General features: G+C 41.0%; 1 protein-coding gene across 1 annotated transcript in view; it reads left to right on the top strand.

Moving 5' to 3' along the window:
- ar (androgen receptor (dihydrotestosterone receptor; testicular feminization; spinal and bulbar muscular atrophy; Kennedy disease)) overlaps positions 1–26,395 on the top strand; it is a 167,668-nt gene that overhangs the window by 122,313 nt on the left and 18,960 nt on the right. The window contains exon 3 of the mRNA XM_002941842.5: positions 8,198–8,314. Within this exon, the coding sequence (XP_002941888.3) occupies positions 8,198–8,314 (117 nt within the window). The remainder of the gene's footprint in view (positions 1–8,197; positions 8,315–26,395) is intronic.

Genomic DNA, 26,395 nt, shown 5'->3' with positions numbered 1-26,395 from the left:
TTTAGAAAGTACAGAGGGAACTTTAATTTTTTTTTTTCTACTTTGAGGGTTGCTTTTTCCCTCAAATAATGTCACTTTAATCTGCCAGTGTCACCAGGGAATTGTGACCCTCCCTGGTTAGAAGCATCGTTTGCCAGAAGTGGAGCACCCAAGATAGCATTACTAAGGGTAAGAACCCAAGGAGCGGTTGATCTCTGCTATCTCTTCCCACCGGAAACAACAGGAGTGGCCGGTGGAAATCCCTTTGCATCGCTTTGGTAATCCAAAGCAGGAGGAAACATTGTGTGACTTCGGATTATGGTAGAAATGCGAAGGGCATTCCACCGGCGACTCCTATTGTTTCCGGTGGGAAACCTTTTTGGAGTGGTCTGTTTCCTGCGATAGCAGAGATCTATCACGAGCGAGAGACTTCTCTTGCATGCCAGTATGTCTTCTGTTAGCCCTAAGGGCTACTGGGTCCCAATTTTTATTTTTTTATTTATTAATGTCACTCTCAGCTTTTTGTTTATTCTATGGCTTTATAGTTGGGCCCTGTATGCCAGGTTCTGACACAGCCCTTCTCCTGTATGCCTTGTCCATACCATGTATAAATGTCTGCCTTAATTACTTGCAAAGTTCTTTCATTAACCTTAAATACACGGGCAATATTTCATTTCATTTCATCAATTTTAACAATAGCTTACTTATTGTTAGCGCTAACCTTGCATTTATTGTTCATGAAATATATTATTTAAAATGTATGTGTAATGGCTCAGTGTGTGAGAGGAATAGGAGCAAACAAACCAAAAAAGCAATCAACAGAGTAATTTAAAGCTTGATACAGTTGTCCTGCAGAGATTTATTGGCAATATCGCTGCAGAAGGAGGAAGTATGGCGGCTTCAGTACATATTTATAGATGTGGTTATCCTGGGAATGACACGCGATCGGCTGTACCCTCATACTTTGCTGTCTATGTAAGAGAAAATAAATGGATACAGATAAAAATAAAACTCCTCATAAATGGGGTATAATGGATTTGGAACTGGCATATACATATTAGAACACGGCATAGCATTCCATTGCAGTGCAATAAGTGTTATACAACATGTGCCTGTGGCGTATGAAATTCGGCAGGCGGCCTGCATATTGTTCCTGCCGTGCCACATTGCTGATGGGATACTAGGCTAATCATTGTTTCTCTAACAATCAATATAAAGAATAGTAAGTCTGGTTCAATTGGCATTACATCACTCATGGAAATCTGTAAATCATTTTAATTAGGAGTGATACATCCAAGATTGCTTTCTAACATAATTGTTCCTTTGGTGATGGATGATACATGCTGCTGATGAATTTCTTACTACTTTGTTTTAAGCACCCTCCTAAATATGGGACACTGATTAATAACGAGCTGAGACCCATGATTACAAATTACTCATCTTAATAAAAATGGAATGAAGGGTAGAAAATTATGAAGGACAGTCCTTGGAGTAGGGAAGGTATGTGTATTTTCTGTGCCGGACTAGTTTAACCAGCCAGTTGACCTAAAAACCCAGTTACTTCTCTCTTACTCTAGGTCTATTTCACAGCATATGCAACCTTTATATGTACCCACTAAGCTTGTGATCCCCACCAGCCCCTTGGATGTTGCTCCCAGTGCCCCAAACCAGGTAGTTATTTTTGAATTACTGACTTGGTGGCAAGTTTTGGTTGAATAAAAACTAGATTTACTACCAAATAAAGCTCCCTGTAAGCTGATAGTGTGCATAGAAGCTCCCTAATAGCCAATCACAGCCCTTATTTGGCTTCTCCATGAACTTTTATGATGCTTGTGTTGCTCCCCAAGTCTTTTTTCATTGCACTGTGACTCACAAGTAAGAAAGGTTGGGGACCCCTGCTCTAAGCACTGTAGGGCCTTATACAGTTAGGAAACCAGGGCCCTGCATGACTATACCTTTTTAGGGTGCCAGAAATAATGGCACTTACTTGCAGCCAGTGTATGGCCCTCATTTTTAAAAAATGTAACACATTACATAGTGAAGTGAGCTAAAAACCCAACAAAGGTATAAAAATCACCATGTAAAAATGTAATTCTTTTAGTTGGGATATGGGGATTCCAAATACTTAAGATAGTGATTTCAGTTCACTTGGAGGGCATTCAGCCTGTGGGGGAGCTGGAATCATTTAAGAAAGTGCCAGGATTCCGTGGCACGAGCCTTAACCTGTGGGAAAGATATGGGATATATATCATTGCCAGACATACCAAGGAAGAAGGCCTTCTCGTGCACAGAAATATAGAGAACACAGAAAACAATAGAATAGATCAGCAAAAATGTCATCTATTATTTTCCCTTCATTTTATCTTCTAGAAAGATGCTACAAAAAATGCTGTTCTCTCTATTTTGTCTCGCAGTATAAATCACTGAGTTTATTGGCTGCCACTTAATGAAATTTAAGTCATTAGGATTATAAAACACACGTTATTAGTCTGTGATACAGTTACCAACTGAAGCGATGACCACTTAGCTAAGATATTGCAGGTGAAACCATTTGAAATCATTCACAATAATTTCTGAATAAAAATTATTTTGGTTTTCATCCTTTATTTGCATATTAGATAGAACTTTACAGAGTGTTACATCACTGTCCAATGGAGCTTACAAGTGTTCCATCACTTAATGCCCCAATGCAGCTAACATCCATCACTCCCTGCCCAATGAAGTTTACAAGTGTTTCCATCACTCCTTGTCCCAACTCACAAGTGTTCAATCACTTACTGGCCCAATGGAACCTACTGTTGTTCCAACACTTCCTCCCTCAATGGAACTCACAAGTGTTGCATCACTCCATGTTTGGAGAACCTAAAATTGTTCCATCACACCCATGCCCATTGGGGCTTATAAGTGTTCCATCAATCCTTGCCCCAGTGGAGCTTACCATTGTTGTATAACTCCCTGCCCTAATGAAACTTATAAGTGTTCCATTACTCCAGTCCCTAATAAAACTTATAAGTGTTCCATCACGCTCTTCCCTAATGAAACAGGTGTTCCAACATTCTTTGCTCCAATGGAACTTACAAGTGTTCTCTCACTCCAAGCCATAATGGAACTTATCAGTGTTCCATCACTCCCTGCCCCCATGGAACTTACAGTTTATTTACATTTTCGCAGGTGGGATGGCAATTCGGGGAGATTAGTCGCCCGCAAACAGGGAGATTTGTTGTGAACGACTAATCTCCCCGTGTGCCAGAGCCCTAACTGCCCCACTACACTTTAATTAGAAGCCAGTTTACCTGCCAGTATGTCTGCGGAGTGTGGGAAAAAGCAAGTCCTGAAGAAATCCATACAAACATGGGAAGTAAATACAATCTCCATAGAGCCACTGAGTTTTGTTTTTTAAAACACCAGTGTAGGACAAAATGGAAGAGGAAATGCAAATAAAAAGGTGAATTCTGTTAACATTCAGTTACTGCACTAACCTATGCCTTGACAGTAGTTTAAAGAAGAAATGTTGTTGTAATTTCCCTTAAGATTGCTTAGAATAATGCAAAACATTTCATTTGGTACAAGCGTAGTTTAAAAGGAGATAGTACAGGTATGGGATCCGTTATTCGGAAACCCATTGCCCATAAACTCCATTATAAGCAAAAAAATTTAATTTTTAAATATGATTTCTTTTTTTACTCTGATAAAACAGTACGTTGTACTTCATCCCAACTTGATCCTTATTGGAGGCAAACCTATTTGGTTTATTTTATGTTTAAATAATTTTTAGTAAGGTATGGTGATCCAATTTACAGAAAGATCCCTGGTCCCAAGCATTCTGGGTAACAGATGGCATACCTGTATACAGCAGGGATTATTTGGCTTTTTCTTGGTGGCATTAGGCTTTCTAGAATTCATCACTGATGCAAAGGGAAGTGGTACTGAGGAGAATGTAAATCAGTCTTTTGTTATTATACAAATATAAAATATTGAACACTAAGATGTACAAAAGAGATATCCGTACCTTTCATTCTGAGAATTTACTGTAAAATCACACATTAGGGTGAGTGACAGTACTGAGGTAAGGATAAAGTCAAACAGGGTGATTTATACAATAATTGCATTAGGGTTTGTATCCCCTCCGCTGGGACAGGGGCTGCAAATGATGTATTATCTGTGTACAGCGCTGATGAAATGGGTCGACGCTCTATAAATACAAGGAAATATATGAAAAAAGTTACATGGGAATTTTTCTTTTTTTTCAGAGAAAAATGTATTTGTAACTAAAATTCAAACAAATCACCATATGTGACTACTAAAATGTTCCTGCTGAATTGTGTTTAAAACCAAGAAGTACCTATGCAGGCATAGTATTATGGTATAAATAATACAATAATTAATCTTTATGAACAGGCTATCAGCAAATTCTGAGGCTGGTTCCACCTGCTAATATTCCTTTATATTCCCATAACCAGCCAATTTTAGCTGGCCATGCCACTAATGATATCAGATTATGCACCCAAGCTACAGGCTACCTGTCCTACAGGCATCTTGTAAGGTTATACTATTAAGTGTCTTAGCATATGTTATAACTTCAGACTGAGTTAGCAACACCTTCATTGATGTAAGAAAGACAAAGCAGTAGAGAAGTAACATTATAGGCACATTTCCATATTTCTGTTAATTCTTATTTGCTCTTTACTGTGGTATAGCAGGTATAGTAGGGAGAGATGGTGCCTATAGTAGCAGTGGGGGGATAATAGCCTCTGGGAAGGGACTGTGGCTGTGGGATAGCAGGTATAGTAGGGAGAGATGGTGCATATAGTAGCAGTGGGGTTAATAGCCTCTGGGAAGGGACTGTGGCTGTGGGATAGCAGGTATAGTAGGGAGAGATGGTGCGTATAGTAGCAGTGGGGGGATAATAGCCTCTGGGAAGGGACCGTGGCTGTGGGATAGCAGGTATAGTAGGGAGAGATGGTGCGTATAGTAGCAGTGGGGGGATAATAGCCTCTGGGAAGGGACCGTGGCTGTGGGATAGCAGGTATAGTAGGGAGAGATGGTGCCTATAATAGTAGTGGGGGATAATAGCCTCTGGGAAGGGACTGTGGCTGTGGGATAGCAGGTATAGTAGGGAGAGATGGTGCCTATAGTAGCAGTGGGTATAATAGCCTCTGGGAAGGGACTGTGGCTGTGGGATAACAGGTATAGTAGGGAGAGATGGTGCCTATAGTAGCAGTGGGATAATAGCCTCTGGGAAGGGACTGTGGCTGTGGGATAGCAGGTATAGTAGGGAGAGATGGTGCCTATAGTAGCAGTGGGGGGATAATAGCCTCTGGGAAGGGACTGTGGCTGTGGGATAGCAGGTATAGTAGGGAGAGATGGTGCCTATAGTAGCAGTGGGGATAATAGCCTCTGGGAAGGGACTGTGGCTGTGGGATAGCAGGTATAGTAGGGAGAGATGGTGCCTATAGTAGCAGTGGGATAAAAGCCTCTGGGAAGTGACTGTGGCTGTGGGATAGCAGGTATAGTAGGGAGAGATGGTGCCTATAGTAGCAGTGGGATAATAGCCTCTGGGAAGTGACTGTGGCTGTGGGATAGCAGGTATAGTAGGGAGAGATGGTGCCTATAGTAGCAGTGGGATAATAGCCTCTGGGAAGGGACTGTGGCTGTGGGATAGCAGGTATAGTAGGGAGAGATGGTGCCTATAGTAGCAGTGGGATAATAGCCTCTGGGAAGGGACTGTGGCTGTGGGATAGCAGGTATAGTAGGGAGAGATGGTGCCTATAGTAGCAGTGGGGGGATAATAGCCTCTGGAAAGGGACTGTGGCTGTGGGATAGCAGGTATAGTAGGGAGAGATGGTGCCTATAGTAGCAGTGGGATAATAGCCTCTGGGAAGGGACCGTGGCTGTGGGATAGCAGGCATAGTAGGGAGAGATGGTGCCTATAGTAGCAGTGGGGGATAATAGCCTCTGGGAAGGGACTGTGGCTGTGGGATAGCAGGTATAGTAGGGAGAGATGGTGCCTATAGTAGCAGTGGGATAATAGCCTCTGGGAAGGGACCGTGGCTGTGGGATAGTAGGGAGAGATGGTGCCTATAATAGTAGTGGGGGATAATAGCCTCTGGGAAGGGACTGTGGCTGTGGGATAGCAGGTATGGTAGGGTGAGATGGTGCCTATAGTAGCAGTGGGATAATAGCCTCTGGGAAGGGACTGTGGCTGTGGGATAGCAGGTATAGTAGGGAGAGATGGTGCCTATAGTAGCAGTGGGATAATAGCTTCTGGGAAGGGACTGTGGCTGTGGGATAGCAGGTATAGTAGGGAGAGATGGTGCCTATAGTAGCAGTGGGGGGATAATAGCCTCTGGGAAGGGACTGTGGCTGTGGGATAGCAGGTACAGTAAGGAGAGATGGTGCCTATAGTAGCAGTGGGGGGATAATAGCCTCTGGGAAGGGACTGTGGCTGTGGGATAGCAGGTATAGTAGGGAGAGATGGTGCCTATAGTAGCAGTGGGATAATAGCTTCTGGGAAGGGACTGTGGCTGTGGGATAGCAGGTATAGTAGGGAGAGATGGTGCCTATAGTAGCAGTGGGGGGATAATAGCCTCTGGGAAGGGACTGTGGCTGTGGGATAGCAGGTACAGTAAGGAGAGATGGTGCCTATAGTAGCAGTGGGGGGATAATAGCCTCTGGGAAGGGACTGTGGCTGTGGGATAGCAGGTATAGTAGGGAGAGATGGTGCCTATAGTAGCAGTGGGATAATAGCCTCTGGGAAGGGACTGTGGCTGTGGGATAGCAGGTACAGTAGGGAGAGATGGTGCCTATAGTAGCAGTGGGGGGATAATAGCCTCTGGGAAGGGACTGTGGCTGTGGGATAGCAGGTATAGTAGGGAGAGATGGTGCCTATAGTAGCAGTGGGATAATAGCCTCTGGGAAGGGACTGTGGCTGTGGGATAGCAGGTATAGTAGGGAGAGATGGTGCCTATAGTAGCAGTGGGATAATAGCCTCTGGGAAGGACCTGTAGCTGTGGGATAGCAGGTATAGTAGGGAGAGATGGTGCCTATAGTAGCAGTGGGATAATAGCCTCTGGGAAGGGACTGTGGCTGTGGGATAGCAGGTATAGTAGGGAGAGATGGTGCCTATAGTAGCAGTGGGGGGATAATAGCCTCTGGGAAGGGACTGTGGCTGTGGGATAGCAGGTATAGTAGGGAGAGATGGTGCCTATAGTAGCAGTGGGATAATAGCCTCTGGGAAGGGACTGTAGCTGTGGGATAGCAGGTATAGTAGGGAGAGATGGTGCCTATAGTAGCAGTGGGATAATAGCCTCTGGGAAGGGACTGGGGCTGTGGGATAGCAGGTATAGTAGGGAGAGATGGTGCCTATAGTAGCAGTGGGATAATAGCCTCTGGGAAGGGACTGTAGCTGTGGGATAGCAGGTATAGTAGGGAGAGATGGTGCCAATAGAAGCAGTTTCAGTTTCAAGTTTATTGTCATATACAAATAACAATGAAGCATCATTACTGTAATGAAATTTTTTTGACCCGTGTTCCTCCCAACTTTACATAGACAAACAAAACAAAACAAAAAATACAAATATTAAATATAATAAAAGTGTGCAATAAAGGTACAAGTATTTACAATAATAAAAAAAAAAGTGAGTGAAAAAAGTGAGGGGATAATAGCCTCTGGGAAGGTACTGTGGCTGTGGGATAGCAGGTATAGTAGGGAGAGATGGTGTCTATAGTAGCAGTGGGGGATAATAGCCTCTGGGAAGGTACTGGGGCTGTGGGATAGCAGGTATAGTAGGGAGAGATGGTGCCTATAGTAGCAGTGGGGGGATAATAGCCCCTGGGAAGGGACTGTGGCTGTGGGATAGCAGGTATAGTAGGGAGAGATGGTGCCTATAGTAGCAGTGGGATAATAGCCTCTGGGAAGGGACTGTTGCTGTAGGATAGCAGGTATAGTAGGGAGAGATGGTGCCTATAGTAGCAGTGGGATAATAGCCTCTGGGAAGGGACTGGGGCTATGGGATAGCAGGTATAGTAGGGAGAGATGGTGCCTATAGTAGCAGTGGGATAATAGCCTCTGGGAAGGGACTGTGGCTGTGGGATAGCAGGTATAGTGTACTTAAGGCTGTAGTGTTTTCCCATTTTCCTGTCCTATACGTCACACATCTTCTTTGTTAATATTGGGTGCCTTGTCAGGATTCAGGACAATATTCCTTTTTCTTTCCAGGGAAACAAAAGTATCTTTGCGCCAGCAGAAATGACTGCACAATTGACAAGTTCCGGAGGAAAAACTGCCCATCTTGCCGCTTGCGGAAATGTTATGAGGCTGGAATGACATTAGGAGGTGAGTTTGATATTAGGTCTGGGCATCCAGAAACAAGTTCTGCTACATGTTCCCCTTCTGTTTATAGGTTCTGAGGGACACTGTAACATGATACTAATCTTTGTATATGATTGGTCTGTGTTCTGCTGGGAAAGCTATGTATGCACAAAGACCACTGGGGCATATAATTTTCCAGGGTTTGGAACCAAATATATTGTTTGGGACCCACTTATCTCTGGATACACCTGTGATTCCCAGACACATTCTTAAAGTGGTAGTTGCACCTTTATGTTAACTTTTACTATATTATAAAATGGCCAGTTCTAATCAAATTTTCAATTGACCTTCATATTTTTCATTATTTTTGTAATTATTTGCCTTTGTCTTTTCAGCTTTGAAATAGGAGTCATTGACCCCAGTAGCCAAAACAAAACAAACTATTGTGCTTTGAGGCTATTGTTACATTTTAGTACTAACCTTTCTATTCAGACCCTTTCCTATTCCACTTGATCTTCCACTCAAACCACTGCCTGGTTGCTTGGGTAAATTTGACCCTGGCAACCAGATGGCTGTTGACATTCCCAACTGGAGAGCTGCTGAACAAAAAGCTAAACTACAAATAATTAAAAAATAAAGACCAATTGCAAATTGTCTCAGAATCAATCTCTACATTACACGAAAAGTAAAATTAAAGGGGTTGCTCACCTTAAAATTAATTTTCAGTACAATGCAGAGAGTGAAATTCTGAGACAATTTGCAATTGGTCTTTATTTTTAATTATCTGCAGATGGTCTTCATTTTTAATTATTTGTAGTCTTTCTATTATTTAGCTTCTTGTTTAACTCTTCAGTTTGGAATTTCTGGTTGCTATGGTCTAACAACTAGGTAGTGGCGTGAATGAGAGAATAAAATATGAATATGAGTGGGCCTGGTTAGAAAGCGAAGTGATAAAAAGTCAGTGACCTCCATTTAAATGCTGGAAAGGGGCAAAAGTAGAGGGCAAATAATTCAAAAACTGTACAATATAATAAATGAAGACCAATTGAAAAGCTGCTAAGAATTGGCCATTCTATTACTTAAAGTTGTACTACCCCTTTATCTGACACCAAACACGATATTGCTAGGAGTATAGTATATAGAAAGAGCTGTCAAAAATTGCACAAAGTGATGGCTTAAAGGAGACGGAAAGTCATTTTGGCATTTTACTGCCAATATATTCGCCACATCAATACCACCTAGATTCCACCTAGGTCCTAGAACAATATATTTAGCCCTAGAAGCTCCCTCTGTTTGCTTAAGATTTCAGCTGCCAGCATTGCCAGTCAGCCCCTTTGCCATTTCTCCTGCCTACCCTCTTGGTGTCATTATAGAAAAATCAAATCTAAGCAGGTATGTAGCAACTGCAGAAGAGCATGTAGGCAGGGATACCCAGATAGAGAGGTGCAATTTGAATCACTGCATTTTTGGGGGGCAAATGCTTTGTGACACTGGTCTGAACTTACAGTATCTCTGTTATCTTAACAAGTTCAGTAAAACTGAAATTCACTTAATTGGTGTTGTATTTTGTATACATCTTTGCCACATTTATGGCTCTTTGTTTCACATCCATAAATAGAGGTCCAGACTGGCAGTTGTTCCAGGGTTCCCTAGCACCCATGCACACAACTGGGTGCAATCAATGGCCACAGGTTGCTATAAGCATGTATGGGCACTAGCAAGGTCATAAATAAGGTCTGTGCATATTTTTTTTTTGCATTTTTTGCATTCCTTCTAGTAACTGGTGGTTGCATTTGTATATGAGCTCTAATACCGTTGCACTATGTAACGTAAGCCATAATTTTTTTTTCACCCTGCTGTTGGGTCTGCGCTATGGGAAGGTGCCGACTTAAACTGTTTAGACCAACATCCACAGTCACAGAGAGTCTTTCCTACTAGAAGGTACTGTCTGTGCAATTGTGTATAGTGTTCCTGAGCATTATGGGAAACATTACTTTTACAAACACACTCAAGTACAAAAAAACACTTTTTTTTTCTTAGCTTAAACACTATTTACAAAGGTACTTCCATCTGAACACATGCCTTGTGGGGAGCCTTAATGTGCCAACCCGGATGAAGTGCAAGCTCAAACTACAGGATACACAAACACAGGGGAACCCTGGGATTTGCCTGGAGGAGGATGACTGCACTTATGTATGCAACCAACTGGCGAAATTCTGACATCTCTGTCTGGATGGTACAAAGCATGGCAGTTTGCCCCAGTGTTTAGCATACAGTGCTGCTTTGGTAACTGGGCACTTTAGTTTGTCTTGTTTGTAGATGTGGTTCTCTGAGGGCATTTAGGAAAATAGACATCGAGTTGTACAGGACTTGATTATAGCTTGATTATGGCCATTTGTAATGGGCCGTCATTTCTCTTCCATCACCCCTGATTCCTTCAGGCAATTGATTTCATTTAGAAAGTGCCTCTAACTTAAGAGTAAATAGGGACTGGTTGATTATTGCAATTTAAAGCCAATGTGCCAGTGGGCAAGTTTCCTTCACATGATTCCAACTAGGCTTTTGCTTCCCACCTAGTTGCACTGGCTAAACTTGTCCTCTCCTTTATATGAGGGTTCTCTGTGTTATCTGGGTATTATTCACATGTTAATCAAAGCCTCGATGCTATTTTCCAAACAATACACAGAAGGGTTGAGACCCAGTCAATGTTCCATATCTAATACTGCTCTATTCTTCCAAGTGAGTGGCACACAGCCCTTGGTATATTGCCCACTAGTTGCTGGCACCAGAGGGTGTGATACAGGCATTAACTGGACAGAACACCTTGCACAGATTGCCTGCACCCTATTCTAAAGTAAAAAGCCCAGCTCTGCGCTAGCCTTCTTATAACACAGAGGGGTAGTGCTCTGGGTACTGCCTATGGCCGATGGAAATACGATTATGAAGCCTATGTCCATGGAGTTGCAGTTAAATGATTTAATAATTACGGGAAAGATTTCCATCCAACATTATTTGCTGGGTACTGATATAGGGAAAGTATGGTGGCTGCCAGTACAGGAGGAGGGAATACTTTCTGCTGTGCCCAGGGTCAGTATGTACCTTAATGTGTCCCTCACTCTGGTCTTTCATTCCATTCAGCCACGTCTGTATTTTGATCATTTAATCGATTCGAGCTACAAATAGTTACTTGAATTCTCCTGAACAATAAGCTGCGCACCAGTCTCATTCCCGGTAAATGATTTGATAAATAGCCCGCTCGGCTGCCTCTCCTCTACAACTAGTTAATCTACACAAAACATCTACTGCTAGGAAATTAAAGCAGAGGATGTTGGCCAAGTGGAATAGGTCAGAGTGACCCCAGGAACAGCGCTGTCAGAGCAATGAATTGTGGTCTGTTTGTTGCTGACCAAAGTTTATGGCTATGGAATGGGTGCGACAGTGGGGTGGATTAACCCTGTGTTCCTACTGTTAAACAGACTGGCACCCAAGGGCGGATTGCAGAATGATAATGAAAACTTTAGTTCGTGAATAGCTGTTTGGGACATGCCTGATTCCCTTGGTTTCTGGCCAGCCCCCGGATATATGCTTTTCATAAACAGTAGGTTATTGAAATGTATGTGTACTTGAATATTGCCATTTGCGGGGGCTTTGGCTCCAAAGATATGTCTCTGATTAAGCCTGCTTTTGTCTTAGAAATAAACCATGGCTCGGTGTTTGAAGTCCTTGGTGCAGGCGTGATCTGCTTAGGCTTCCACTGTGATGGCTTCAATCGCAAAATGCAACAGGGACCTAGAATGGAAATAAACACAGAGGGGATTATTTACTGAATTGTGCATTAGCATGTAAATTAAACTCACATGTCCGTTTGCATGATTTGCTAAAAAAGTAACATCATGGTGGAGTCTGTAATAGTCACACGTGTGAGCCAATGACAGGCGGCTTGATTAGGGCTGTCACCAAAACGTTTCCTTTATCCAGAATGGGACTTCAAAAAGGAAAACCCCTTCTGTTTCTAATTTCCTGCAAAACAACAACTTTCGAGCTTTATTCCGATAATTGTCACCTAGTCACTGACCAGCGCTACATTCCTTTGGAAACTCTCATAATATTCAGCTGTCATGGAAGCTTTAGGAGCCGGCAAACAATAAGGGAGGCACTTTGCAATGCAATCACCATGTTTTTAACCTGCAATACAGTGTTTTCCCCCATGATTCCAGCGTTATTGTAATCACCACGGGGAGATGCTTCTGATGCAATTGTGGCCCGTGCCTTAAAATTTATACAGTTGTGAACTGGACAAGTACATTTAGGGGGAAGACACATGGAGCTATTTAGTAGCAATTATTTGTCACAGCTACTAAACGCCTGCTATAGACAATACTGAGAATTGCCTCTGCTAAAACGCATGTATAGACAATTATCAGCAAATGATCAGCATTGTCTGTTTTGTAGCCATGACAAGTAGCTGCTACTAGTAGCTCCCTGTGTCTTCACCCTAACAAATGGGAGTTTCTGTGCAACTGACTGGGAAATATGCTGGCTAGCAACTACAATGCAGGAAATCAACGACCTCTAATAAGAAATTCTGAAATATAATTATCTTGAGGGTTAAATTCTTTAAAACAGAATACAATGTTTAAAGGACATTTAAACCCTCCAAACAAATTTATGTGACATTGCTCAGATTACTCTTCTGAGCACTTTTGCAATTAACATTAATTATGTTTTTCTAGTTTTCAAGATACAGGTATGGGATCCCTTATCCGGAAACCCATTATCCAGAAAGCTTCGAATTACGGAAAGCCTGTCTCCCATAGACTCCATTTTAATCAAATAATTCAGAATTTTAAAACTGATTGCCTTTTTATAAAACAGTACCTTGTACTTGATCCCAACTAAGATATAATTACCCCTTATTGGGGGCAGAACACTCCTATTGGGTTTAATTAATGTTTTATTGATTTTTTATTAGACTTAAGGTATGGAGATCCAAATTACGGAAAGACCCCTTATCCGGAATACCCTTGGTCCCGAGCATTCTGCATAATGGATCCTATACCTGTATTTGCAGTTTTTACTTTGCTAATATAGCAAAAATCGAAACACCACCACCACCACTGTTCAGTATGATCAACTGACCTGACAGTCGGAACAATAAACAGAGTTACATCGGTTCCCATCTTTTTCTAACAAATCATAGGGGTTGAGGAGACCACCTCATATGTGTATGTGAGCAAACAGACAAAATTCTGGGAAATAATCCCAATGAGCTCCAAGGAGATCTCATTTAGATGGGTTTATCCCACTAGGTTTGTAAAGCAGAAGCCAGGGTAATAGCTGATCAGAAACTACAGACCAGTTTTGCCCTTCTTAGGGCTCATCAGTGTAGTCCATGGTGTTTTGAGTCTGGAGTGTGGATCCACAAATAAATCATTTGGGTTGAGGAGACCGCCTAATGCATATGCAAATAAACACACAGAATTCTGGGAACTAGTCCCAAAGAGCTCAAAGAAAATCCTATTTACATGGGTTTATTACACTGGATTTTAAAGCAGAAGCTGGGATTATAGCCGATCAGATTCCCAACTACAGACCAGTTTTGCCCTTCTTAGGGCTCATCAGTGTAGAAGACTATCTTCTGAAATTTTCTTCTGTCAGGTCAGTTGATGAAACCGACCAGCAGGTGGCACTGTTGTTTCAATTTTTACTATATTAACAGAGTAAAGACTGCTAATATCTTAAAAACTAGAAAACATAGTGAATGATAATTGTAAAAGTACTTAAAAGAGCTCTCTGAAGGTTTTTGGGATTTACACATGCTTTAAAATTGGTAGCCCTGAGTTACATCATGTGTGGCTTAAAGGAGAAGGAAAGGTTAAGTCACTTGGGGGTGCCAAAATGTTAGGCACCCCCAAGTGACTTAGAACGCCTACCTTGTACCCCGGGCTGGTGCCCCCGTACAGAGAGAACAGCACCAGCCCGGGGCAGCTGCCGGCGCTACCTGCTTCCTCCTCGCTTGCGCGCGCATGCGCAGTAGAGTGAAAAGCCGAACTTAAACATTAAAGTCGGCTTTTCACTCTACTGCGCATGCGCCGGCCCACGGATTTCGGCAGCAGCGCGCAAAGGAAGGAGGAAGCGGTGTCTACAGGTGCCCCGGGCTGGTGCTGTTTTCTCCTAACAGGGGCACCAGCCCGGGGTACAAGGTAGGTCATGTAAGTCACTTGGGGGTGCCTAACATTTTGGCACCCCCAAGTGACTTAGCCTTTCCTTCTCCTTTAAAGGGGAAGCTCATCTTCACAAAAGTTAGCATTTTTAAACAGTACACCACAAGCGGGCTTTTAAATCACTTTCTATTTTTTACTGTTATTTTTAATTGTCGATTTTAAAAATGAATTATGGTAGTTTTGTTTTCGTCCTAATGTGATGTGTAGTTATCTACTGAGCAAAGTGAAACGTTGAGCAAGACCAGCATGTTTTTTCCCCACAATGCAGTTTTTTCCCAGAATTCCATCATTGCAGTTGAAAGGGGAGAAATGCAGCTAGCATAGTTGTCATAATTATTATGAACATAATTGTGTGCATATTTCATCGCAAATGATATGGTGGTCTATTTGAAAATAAGTTGTGGGAAGGTTAACTGCTCCTTTATTAACATGCCAAAGTCTGTATTGCATTATTCTAATCAATTAAGCCAAATGGGCAAATCTCAAGAGGAGCATAGACCTCATTCACTTTCTGGCTGACAGCTGAACCTCCACACATGTCTAGTTTTTCATATCTGATCAGATACAATATGATTCCTTGAGTCCCCCTACACACAAACAAATCAGTGGTATTACCAAAAACAGCATTTACTGACCCTATTGCAACATGTGTGGCCAGTGTATAAAGAGGAGCCTACCGCAGAGATCTGAGGAGCAGAGAATGGATGAGCAAAGAAGAAGTGAGATCTGAAGGTAAGAGACTGAAATAGTGCATCTTGATGATAAGGAAGAATAATGAAGAAACCACTCCCATCTTGGGAGTCTGGTCCAAAGGGTTTGATCCAGAAAGACGGGGAAAAATAAACTGCCCTTCTTAGGTGCCTGGAACTATCTCTGTTTGTACAGCTACTTCAGATGGGTGTAACCCATAATACCCACATCGATTTGCTTATAAAATGTTGTTTCCAGTAAGAAATGTAGTCCATATGATGTGTTTGGCAAAATGAGTAATTGGGTGATAGGATGGTAATTATACGGTTGGGCTGAAATGCTTTTTTATTTAATAGGAAAAACCTGTGAATACTGTTAAAATGCCATCTGTAAGGCATGTGCTACAGATATGGGCACCATATTATTAAGAGAGAGAATTGTAAAGAAAATAGAAGTTATTTGAACCAGGCCATGTGTAGAGTGGCATACCGTGAAACGTAAGAGAGCAAGTTTTCATATGTTATGGATATATATGTAGGGGTCCCCAGCCCTTTCTTACTTTTGAGCCACGGTCAAATGTAAAAAGACTTGGAGAGCAACACAAGCACCATAAAAGTTCATGGAGGTGCCAAATAAGGGCTGTGACTGGCTATTAGGCAGCCTCTATGCACACTATCAGCTTACAGGAGGCTTTATTTGGTAGTAAATCTTGTTTTTATTCAACCAAAACTCGCCACCAAGTCAGGAATTCAGATATATGGTTTGGGGGTACTGGTTTGAGCAACATGTTGCTCATGAACCACTGGTTGGGGGTCACTGTGTTATGGGATAAGTAACAATAGAAAAAGTAAACTTTTTTAGATTTCTGAAAAAATATATATACTGTATTTGGGCAGCATCCAACTGGAAACATGGGCGATAAAATGTTGACTACTAACACCAATGGTCCATTCCATCCTCAGGCCACTAATGTAGCCAAAGTGCACCACTGAGCAACCAAGAAGGGATCTAATATATCACTATTTAACAAAATGAGAGTTTAATAAATAAGAACTCACTCATGTTCTATTCATTCGATCCTCTGTCCACTCTGCCCTGCACTCCTACCTGTCCCTGGATCTTAACCCTTGTCACCCTGTTCTTGTCTGTACTTTAACAGCTCCTGCCTTAAAGACTTGCCTTTCCTTATCCTCTCTATTGCCCCCTACCAATTCCCTCACAGTGAGTTTTTATGTATTAAGCTTTAACCCAGGGGTCTGCAAATTTTTTAAACAGGGGGCCAGTTTATAAAAAACCATCAACGAATTTCCATGCACACTGCACATATCTTATTTGTAGTGCAAAAAAAAACCCATGATAGAGACATGTGTAAAGCACAGGGTCCAACCATACTGCAGAGCAGACACTAAGGGCCACAGATTTAGATTTTAATTGATTAAATATATGACCACAATGTTATTAGTAAATCAGCCCCAAATTATCAGACCTACAGTCTACACTAAGCTCTTTGCCAAGGGTACAAAGGGTACAAAGTTTTGTCCCAAGATTGCGAAAATCATACATGAATACCGCAGGAGAAATAAGGCTCCAGTATTTTGAGACTTTATTATTGTAAACTTTAGGGAAGACCGATACTTGGCCTTAGCCCAGAAATGGTGCGAATACTAAATCCTGACAAAAGTTTTAGCTCTTTCTTTGGTTGTTCCTCATGAACTAGAGTACTAGGCTCTAATTATATTTCATGAGGAACAGCCAAAGAAAGAGCAGAATACTGCAGCACAATTAGTGAATTTGACTGTACCTTGATCACCATTCTGCTCTGCCCCAGTGTGTTGCCACGTAATGCCGTGATGCACTGGGGCAGAGCAGGTACTAGCCAGGGAAGATGCAGCAGGGGACGGGTAAATGACCGCGGGGGGCTGTATCCGGCCCGCGGGCTGTAGTTTGAGGACCCCTGCTTTAAACTCACATTTTAAAAAATCTTCCCCCCTAATGTGGGCTATACAGAAAAATGTAGGAGAACAAGGGGAAGTGAACTGATTATGATGGGCAGAGATGAAATGACATAAAAAGAGAATAGCAAGCTGAGAATAAAGTAGAAAGCAAAAGAAATGGAGGTTAGATATTAAGGATAGATTAGGGATAGATGTGGAAAGAAACAGGTAACATATTAAAAAGGTGATACTATGGTGGTGCAGCTCTTGGCACTGATTCTTGCCCCACAGCCTGACATTACTGTCGGCTGAAGAGATGCTGGCTGGCACAGGGGGGCTGGAACACATGGGGGGAATTCACAAAAGTGTTGGTCACCAAATTGTAAAAATGTTGGAAGCACAACAAATTCAGAAAAGGTATGTTATAGTTTTATGGATGTGTCACAATGCTGCCAAATTTTAAAAAGTGTTGTTAATTGCGCTGTGGAAATGTTGTTTGTGTACCAAACAAATTTCTTTATACAGACTTAAGCCAAGTTAACCTATCTGCATTTGTGTTTTGCCTGAGCTATTTTGGTGTAAAAATTGTTGTACACAATAGCCACTCCCACTTTTTAACAACATTTATTTTTGTCAAATTGTCGATAGAGGCAGAAAACTGATGGAAAATTGGTCTGTGAATAGGTTGGCATACAAATGGCATTTATTATGCCATTTTCCTTTACCAACATTTTTGCAAATTCCCCCCATAGAGTCAGTGTTAGGACGCAGTGACGTGTTTCTGTAAAAATCTGGAATTTGTCAGTAACATTTTTCCAAATGAAGCCAACCAGGTTGGCTTGAGAAAACAGTATCATACTTGTGGCTTTGTCATTAAACAGCAAAAATGCCTGCTAATTATGCAAACAATTCAGTGTGCCCATAATAGGGGCTATTTAACAAATATTTGTAGCTATATGGCACTTAAAGGTGGAACAATACTCATTGCTTGCTGTTAAGTACCTATCTGGACAAATACAAGGGTGGAGCCAGCTGAATTTCATCAACACCTTATGCCCACGTTAACCTTGTTTAGCAATAATGTTTGGATAATTAAATACTTTTTGTTGAAACCCTAGATTGGCAGATTCTCAGCTTGCATGGAGAGTTGCCAGCCTAATCTTCTCATAGCAAACTAAATAAAACTGTGTCTATACTTGGCAAAGGAATGTAAAAGTTATTGTAAAAATGTAGAAAACATAGAAATAAAGGACGTAACCTTCATTTTTAGTCATTCAAAGTCTATAGAAACTCTTCCTCCTATGTCTAGTGAGATATCTAGTTTATGTTACCTATGCCACTGGCAAGAATGAAGCTCAGGGTACTGGGTTACAGACATGAGACAGTTTAATGCAAGCCTGGTCTTTCCTACAATTCTGCCACATATAAATGTAAGTTATATATCTCTCAGGCTGCTTTGGGCATGATTGTGTATGAGCGACCCTTTGGGGATGGTTTGTTACTATGAACCAAAGCATTCAGAGAGCATGGGACAAATCCCATACATTTGGCTCTGTTACTACTGGAATGTAGGAAACTCCTCTGACAACAGACAAACCCAAACCCAGTCATCACTTTGATTAGGGATCACCTTCAGGATACATTTAAGCAGGCTGCCTGACTATATGAATAGTAATACTGTTAAGGTAATGGGTAGAATAAATAGAATACCCAAATGAATGTAATGAAAACAACTGTGATGAGTCACTTACCCTTTACAAGAAAAATATCCCAACCTTCTTATCTGTGTTGACTTTGTTATTATAATATTAGCATTCTACCTGCCAGATAGCAACCCTAAGTTAGTCTTTTACTTAGAAATATGTATATCAATATGTACTGTAGATGTAGCCATGTTTTCATTACTGCAATGTTTTAACTCTTATCAAACTGCTTCTTTTAAAGGACATGTAAACCCCACAAAAAAAATTCATCAGTGAACAGCCTCTTTGAAATCTTTAAATACCTGTCACTCCTGATGTTCAAAGGTTAATAGGAAGGCTGCAGCATCCCCTTAATCACCTGGGATTCCTTCTTCTCATTCCTCACTTGTCAAGCTCTTGGCTAACTGGGCATGCTCAGTTCTTCTTTACTCAGGTTACCAAACACAACTTCCAGTGTACCAGCCAATGACAAGATGGCACTGCTGGTTTCAATAAAAACTCTGGTCTAGCTGTGCACTTTGTGGGAGAAACATATGATTCTCCTAACCTCCAATCCTGAGCTCAACTTTACCATTAGGGCACAATCCCAGCAGGCCTTTTTTTTTTTATCAAAGAAAGTTCTGCCTGTGTAAGCCTGCATTCTTGACAGATGTAAGTGTTACTAAAGATGTTTGAGGGAAAAAGGCTGCCGGGTGAGAGCTGCTATTTGCTTTAGGAAAATGTGATGGTGCTGTCGAGCGGAGGGGATATATGCAGTACAAATGGTATGGTTTGGGTGGGGGAGATGTGCCCAACTTATACACATGGTAGGAAAATGTAAGGTTTACATGTCATTTAACCAGTCATGCTCAACTAATTGCATGCCAACCCAACCCACTGTCTAGTCCTGAGAGCAAGGTATCCAAATACAATGTAGTCAGCTTCCCTCAGCTGCAGTTGTTGGCTGTTTCCTAAGCTTTGAATCAGCTTCAGAGCTACATTCATTAGCTGGCTTGTAACATTTTTTTCAGGAGTCAGAGCCAGCAGTGCATAGAATATAAACAGTTACACAGATATTGCTTTTAAAAAAAAAAACATTTAAAAAAAAAAAAGAAAAGTTTCAGACCACTTAAAGGAACAGCTCAGTGTAAAAATGAAACTGGGTAAATATATAGACTGTGCAAAATAAACAATATTTGTAATATAGTTAGGCAAAAATTCTATCTAATTCTATGGAGCAGATGTCTAACATTATTGCCAGAACTCTACTTCTTGCTTTCAGCTCTCTAACCTCTTAGTTAGTAAGTGACATTAGGGGGGGGGGGGCACATGGGACATAACTGTTCAGTTAGTTTGTGAGCATGTTCAGTTTCATTTTTACACTGAACTGTCCCTTTAAAATGATTTATGAATGTATATGAGAAAGTTGTATAGAACTATATTCTTTTTTCTTTTATTGTTCAAAAATTGTTGGGTGAAGGACACCTTTAAATAGGAGTATAAGGAATGCTCAGTAGATTATTAGAGCCACCCCACTTGCCAATGTCTGTAGCTAGCCTACAACCCTCACAGGGTTTGACCAAAGAATAGAAGCATCAGTGGGGAGAAGCTAACTGAATTGCTAGACTAAAGGTGGCCATACACAGGCAGATTTAAGCCAGTGATTTGGGTCCTTCAGACCAGTTTAGAAGCTTATTGTGTATGGGGCCCCCTGACGGGCCTTTCCAACTGATATCTGGCCAAAAACTGGCAAGTTATTAATCGGGCAGGCTTGATTTTTCTGTTGGATCGAGGGTCGCATTGGCTTATGGATGTGGTCCTCTCTCTGATTTCTGTATCCTCTTCATTGTCATGCCATCGTTTGGCCCTAGGATGGACATATTGAGGGAAGTATTTGCTCGTTTGGCGAGGCCACAATCCCATGCAAGCTCCTGATAGAAGCTGTTGTGTGTTCATGGAATGCATTTCAAGGTTATGTGGGCTCGCTCTTGCCACTTCTAGGAATGCATTGCTAGACTCTACAGTACAGTATTAGTGTTCTTTGGCACCGCAAACATTACACAGCTCAGTGTTAAAACAGACGGGGGAAAATGATGTTGCTTCAGAATTTCTTCCAACTCCATAATTCATAGCTTCCCACAGTGCTTTGCAGTAAACATATGTTTAGAGATTGCAAGCCTCCTCGCCACCAAAGAGCGGGGACGCATTAGGCCGCTGTTCATTGTGTGATAAATTTTGTGCACTTTTTTGTTGACTTTTCATTTAGGAGCAGTTATTTTGCATTCCCCATACGCTAGGTAAAACAAACTGGCAGCTTTTTACCAATATGCATTTTTCAAGCAAAGTCACAGACGGAGCACATTATACTAATTTTATGCAACCATAGCAACAACAATGACATTTAGTTTGGACAACTGTTTTGAGACTTGGTGCTTTCTTGCAGAGTGGATTCAGTATTCACATAGTCGCTGTGCAGCTTGCAGTGGCCCAGAGAAATTGTATGGGGAATATATGCAGCACATTAAAGAAAGAGCTCTGAAATCACACCAGCATGTGGTACAGATGTAAGCCTAAAATACTTCATTAACACGGCATTGTGCAGTTAAGGGCCCCCACACATGGGCTTTTAGATGTGCTTCTGTTATGTTTTTCCGTCTTCTGATGGATGGAAATTAAGTCAGTTTTATCCTATAGGGTATGGCAATTATGCCCCTCCTCGTGTTGTTATGCAGCACTTCATCTTCTTGTTAAACGCGGGCTGGGTAGTGTTTGTGCTACTTTAAAGGCCAAGTAAAGTGACATATTTAAATATGTATGTCAAAATATTTATTAGCAAATATTTTATATGGCTATTGTCACGCCACGTAGTCTATTATTTGTCTCTTACCTAGTATAGATAATTAACTGCTTTAGATTCGAAAGGCAACTCCTTGCATGCCAAATTAGTCATTGGGGGTAATGGCATAAATCCAACGTAACATTAGGTCTAGTAACCCACAGCAACCAATCAGATGCTGTTAGAACTTGAACTTTTCAGCAGTTAAATAAATATACTCCATGGGGAAAAGAGCTATAGTTGGAGTATAGAGAGTATTATTTCATTTGGTATACTTGGTATAATGTGGAAGATGCCTCATTCTGGTGCAAATATCTGCAATATCCAAGTAATAAAAACAGGGGCCCCAAACCAGAGTGGATCGTACTTTAGGAGCGTTTGGGTAATTTTCATTGGCATTGGTAAACTGTTTCTCTATAGCAGGGGTCCCCAACCTTTTGTATTTGTGAGCAACACTCAGATGTAAAAAGTGTTGGTGAGCCACACAAGCATGAAAAATATTCTTTGGGGATGCTTAAAATAGGGTGCAAATTCCTTCATATCTGGTGCGGTAATAATTAAGACACTCAAAACACCATTTACATGCAATTCATTAGGTGCTTGTGTAAGTATGGCATACAATGGGACCGCTGGGTATAACAGCTCGCGGAGGCAGCAGTGAATTCCAGCACTGAGCAGTAGCATCCGGCGCCCTCTCCAAATAGAGAGGAGTTTGAATAGATTTTACTCTTTGTAAACGAAAGGTACTGTAGACACCGTTTTACAACAAACAGATTAAGCTTATGCTGGACTTATTAGACCTGTGACGTTTTCTAAGGAGACATCATTTAGAAGATATATTTATCTTATAGTGTTATCCAGAAACTTACGTGGCACCCATCTTCCATAGAAGAAAAAATGTTTAAAATGATTTCCTGTTTCTCTGTGATAATAACACAGGAAATGGCAGTCCCCTGTATTTCCTAACTAAGATATAATTAATCCTTAATTGAGGCAAAACAATTTTATTGGGGTTAATTAATATTTAAATAATTTTTCAATAGACTTAAGGTATGGAGATCCACATTACAGAAAGACCCATTATCCTGAGTATTCTGGATAACAGGTCCCATACTTGTATTTTATTGCCAAGGAATTGCTAAGGATAGTTACTCTTGAAACTCTCGGTCTTCAAAAATAAATCCCCAGTTTCATTTCTAGACCTTTGAATAGATGATAATATAAATATGTAACTGTCACACATACATTAGAGAGATTACAAAATGCTTAAAGTGTTAAATGTGTTATAAAGTCATATACTGTTATAAAGTGTGTTTATGTGAGATATTAATCCCTTTGAAATCATAAGTCAAAGCTATACTTTACAAATATGAATTTACAATTAAATAAAGCTGGAATTCTTGGGGAAAATGCTGCATTATGGAAAAAAAACATGCCTATTGCACTCAAAATTACACTTTGCTCACTGCACTTGTGGACGTAAAGACTCCTATTAAGATCATCATACAGAATTATTTTTTTGTATAAATGTTTTTATGACTCAATCCCCAGACTTGTGGCTTATTTATTTCTCTTTGCAAATTAGGCATCTCTGCGTGAAATTCTAAACTGCAGCTACATGGGTAAATGGATGAGTGTGTTTGATCCAAGTGCCCCACTCTTAGCAAAGGGCTCAGCTTTAAAGTAATCTTCCTGTCGGTTCCATCACAGCTTGGCTGCTTATACTGACCTGCAGCCATTAAATTTATGTTATATTAATGTCATTATGTAAGGCCTGGAGGAGGTTATACTCTCCTGCAGATATGCATCTCTATCTGGCCATCAGCCCAATGATATCCGATTGCCTGCACTTTGTTAGCATTATGATTCGCGCCAGTACTTGGTGTGTGCTGCTTTAGAGTCAAGTAGCTGGATTTATAGTATTGAGAAATCCATTTGCCAGAACGACATTTAAAGTGCCAGTCCCAAGGGGCTTAAGTTAGAGAAAATAACGCAATCACCCTGTTTTACCCTCATCTATTTTCTTGCCAGCTGGAATTGTCATAGCAAGATTAATGAATGCTGAGTATTTTTTTTTTATTTTCTTGTATTTATATAACCCCTACACATTTCTGAGCATTTTACAGAGATTCATTCATCTTATGAGTATCTGCCCCAGAAGAGCTAACAATCTAATGTCCCTATCACGTTCACACACATTATGTCCAATTAAATAGAAGCCAGTTAACCTGCCTGTATGTTTTTGGAGTGTGGGAGGAAACCCCCCCAGACATGGGGAAAACATACAAACCCTGGCTTTAAGTAAACTTAGTGCTGCAAGGCAGAAGTGCTACTCACTGAGCCACCATGAGTACTGAAGAAACATACATTGTAAATTATTTCCCATTCCCTTAGTTAACCAAGGTTTAGCAAGCTGGTAAGTTTCATTCACTGGCAACACCCCATGGCGTTTAAAATTTGACTCAAATCTATATTTGTATGGGATCCGTTATTTGGAAACCTGTTATCAAATAAGCTTTGAATTATGGAAAAGCCATCTTATCTAATCTACAATTAATCCTTATTGGTGGCAAAACAATCCTGTTGGGTTTATTTAACGTTTGATTTTTTTATTTTTTTTTATGCTAACTCAAGGTATGGCGACCCGAATTATTAAAAGACCTCTTATCCAGAAAACCCCCAGGTACAGAGCATTCTGGATAACAGGTCCCATATCCATACTTAAATTCTCTGGTCCCCAAATCATACATTCAGCGAGGATGCTGTCCTGTTTTGCTTGTGGAACTAACAGCTCTATCTGCATGTCAGCATTATCCTAAGGTAGAAAGAGTATATAAAGAAGTGTGCCGCGTCAGAATTCACAATGGCAACTTGATAATGAACTTGCAACTGCTGCTTCAGACTGACCTGCTACAGTACCAGAGGTCATACTCAAAGGTAGAAAGCATGGCTAATAAACTAGCGGCTGTAATAAATGAACGTTTAAGGAAAATGAATGTATTTCTGTAGAGTTCCAGGTCTTTCCCACCATACTGCCTGCCTAATATCCCATCTTTGTAACCACTTATCACACTGTTTCAGATAGAGTCTGTGGAGAATACATTGGCCAAAACTCGCAGTAAGAAAACCATTTATAAATCACACTACACAGAAAAGCAGAGCTAATTTGTCTTTATGTGACTTTAAGTTGCATTTATTGGTTGGAGAACCATATCAAATGCTTTAGTCTTATGTATTTATAAATGTATAGCTTTTTGAGTGGGGAAACTAGGATTCGGTTCGGGATTTGGCGATGATTCAGCCTTTTTCAGCAGGATTTGGGTTCAGCCAAATGCAAGTGTCCGACTGAACCGAATCCAAATTCTTAAAATCGGGTGACTTTTGGTTACATGAATACGGAAGTAAAACATTTTTTAAGCACATGCAAACCACATAGTTCTATTTAACCCTTCCATTGCCCAATTTCCATGTGCAAATTAGGATTTGGATTCGGTGCGGTATTTAGCCAAATCTTTCACGAGAGATTTGGGGTTCAGCCAAAACCAAAAATAATGTATTTTTGAGTCATTATTTATGTGTTATCCATATCGGGGGCTTAAATAAAGAAGAACTAAGACAGTTACCCATGAACATGTCAGAGACACTCGATGCCTAAAACTTGCTGATTCCCTTTTGTGACAGGTACAGGCATATTGGGTGTTGGATATATTTTATCTTGCGCAGTCAGTGACTCAAGCAATGTTTCAGACTAGAGCAGCTTGGTTTAGTCTTAAAGACCAGGGATTTCTCTCTGACCAAGTCTGATATAGATTATTATGAAAATAATGCTTGATACAATTTAAAAGGGGATATTTTTCTATTTGTAGAACTTTTATAACATTCCTTTTTATGTGTTTCTTCATACGGAGAAAAATACTAATGCCAGCAAGCTCAGTTTCAGAGTGAAAGGTTTGCTTGTCTCCTCATAGGTAAAGTAAGGTGTTAAACCCCTTCTCCTACAGCAGAAAAGCAAATACGCTGCTGACAGGTTTCAGCTTTGAATCAGGAAAATGATATCTGTAGCCCACCCTAGGGTATGGCTTCATTTACTGGAGATATAACTGTGGTGACACCCCAAAAGAGTAAATACCAACACAAATAGGAAGTAATCCCAGATTTATTACACAGGAACTGGGCTGAAGATGAGTTAGAAAAATGAAATGCAGATAAATGCAGAAAATATGAACAGGCAGCAATGGCAATTAGGCTACATACCTTTCCATTGTCTTTTGGCTAACATCAAGGGGCGTATTTATTATGCTGTGTAAAACTAATTTGCCAAAAACACAGAGTACAAAGCTGTGTAAAATAAATGGAAAAGGTCGCCATCTGAACGCTGGATATTACGCCGTTATTTTCCATAAGTTCCAGTGGAAGAAAAAACGCATAAAACAATTACGCTGTTTTTACGCCATTTTTACACGGCGAAGCCTGGCGATGTGTTGCGAATTTTCTCTCCGTTTTTTACATAGCATAATAAATATGCCCCCAAGTGTAGTATCTGATCTTAAGGGGGGGCCTAGTCACACCCCTCCTGATGTAGCAGAATAGGAAGCCTGACTTCTGGCCTAAGGGCTGGCAGCTTGGAAGCTCGAGGTGTTGTGCCTCCTGGGTAAATCACCAGAGGTGCCCCAAATCACCAGACACAGAGCAACCTGGCACGAACAAAGAACAAATTATGCTTCTAACTGCCGTTTTTA

This window comes from Xenopus tropicalis, chromosome 8 (assembly GCF_000004195.4).
Source record: "Xenopus tropicalis strain Nigerian chromosome 8, UCB_Xtro_10.0, whole genome shotgun sequence".
NCBI classification, from domain to species: Eukaryota; Metazoa; Chordata; class Amphibia; order Anura; family Pipidae; genus Xenopus; species Xenopus tropicalis.
The sequence above is the reverse complement of the archived record's forward strand: the minus strand, read 5'-3'. Positions and strand labels throughout refer to the sequence as shown.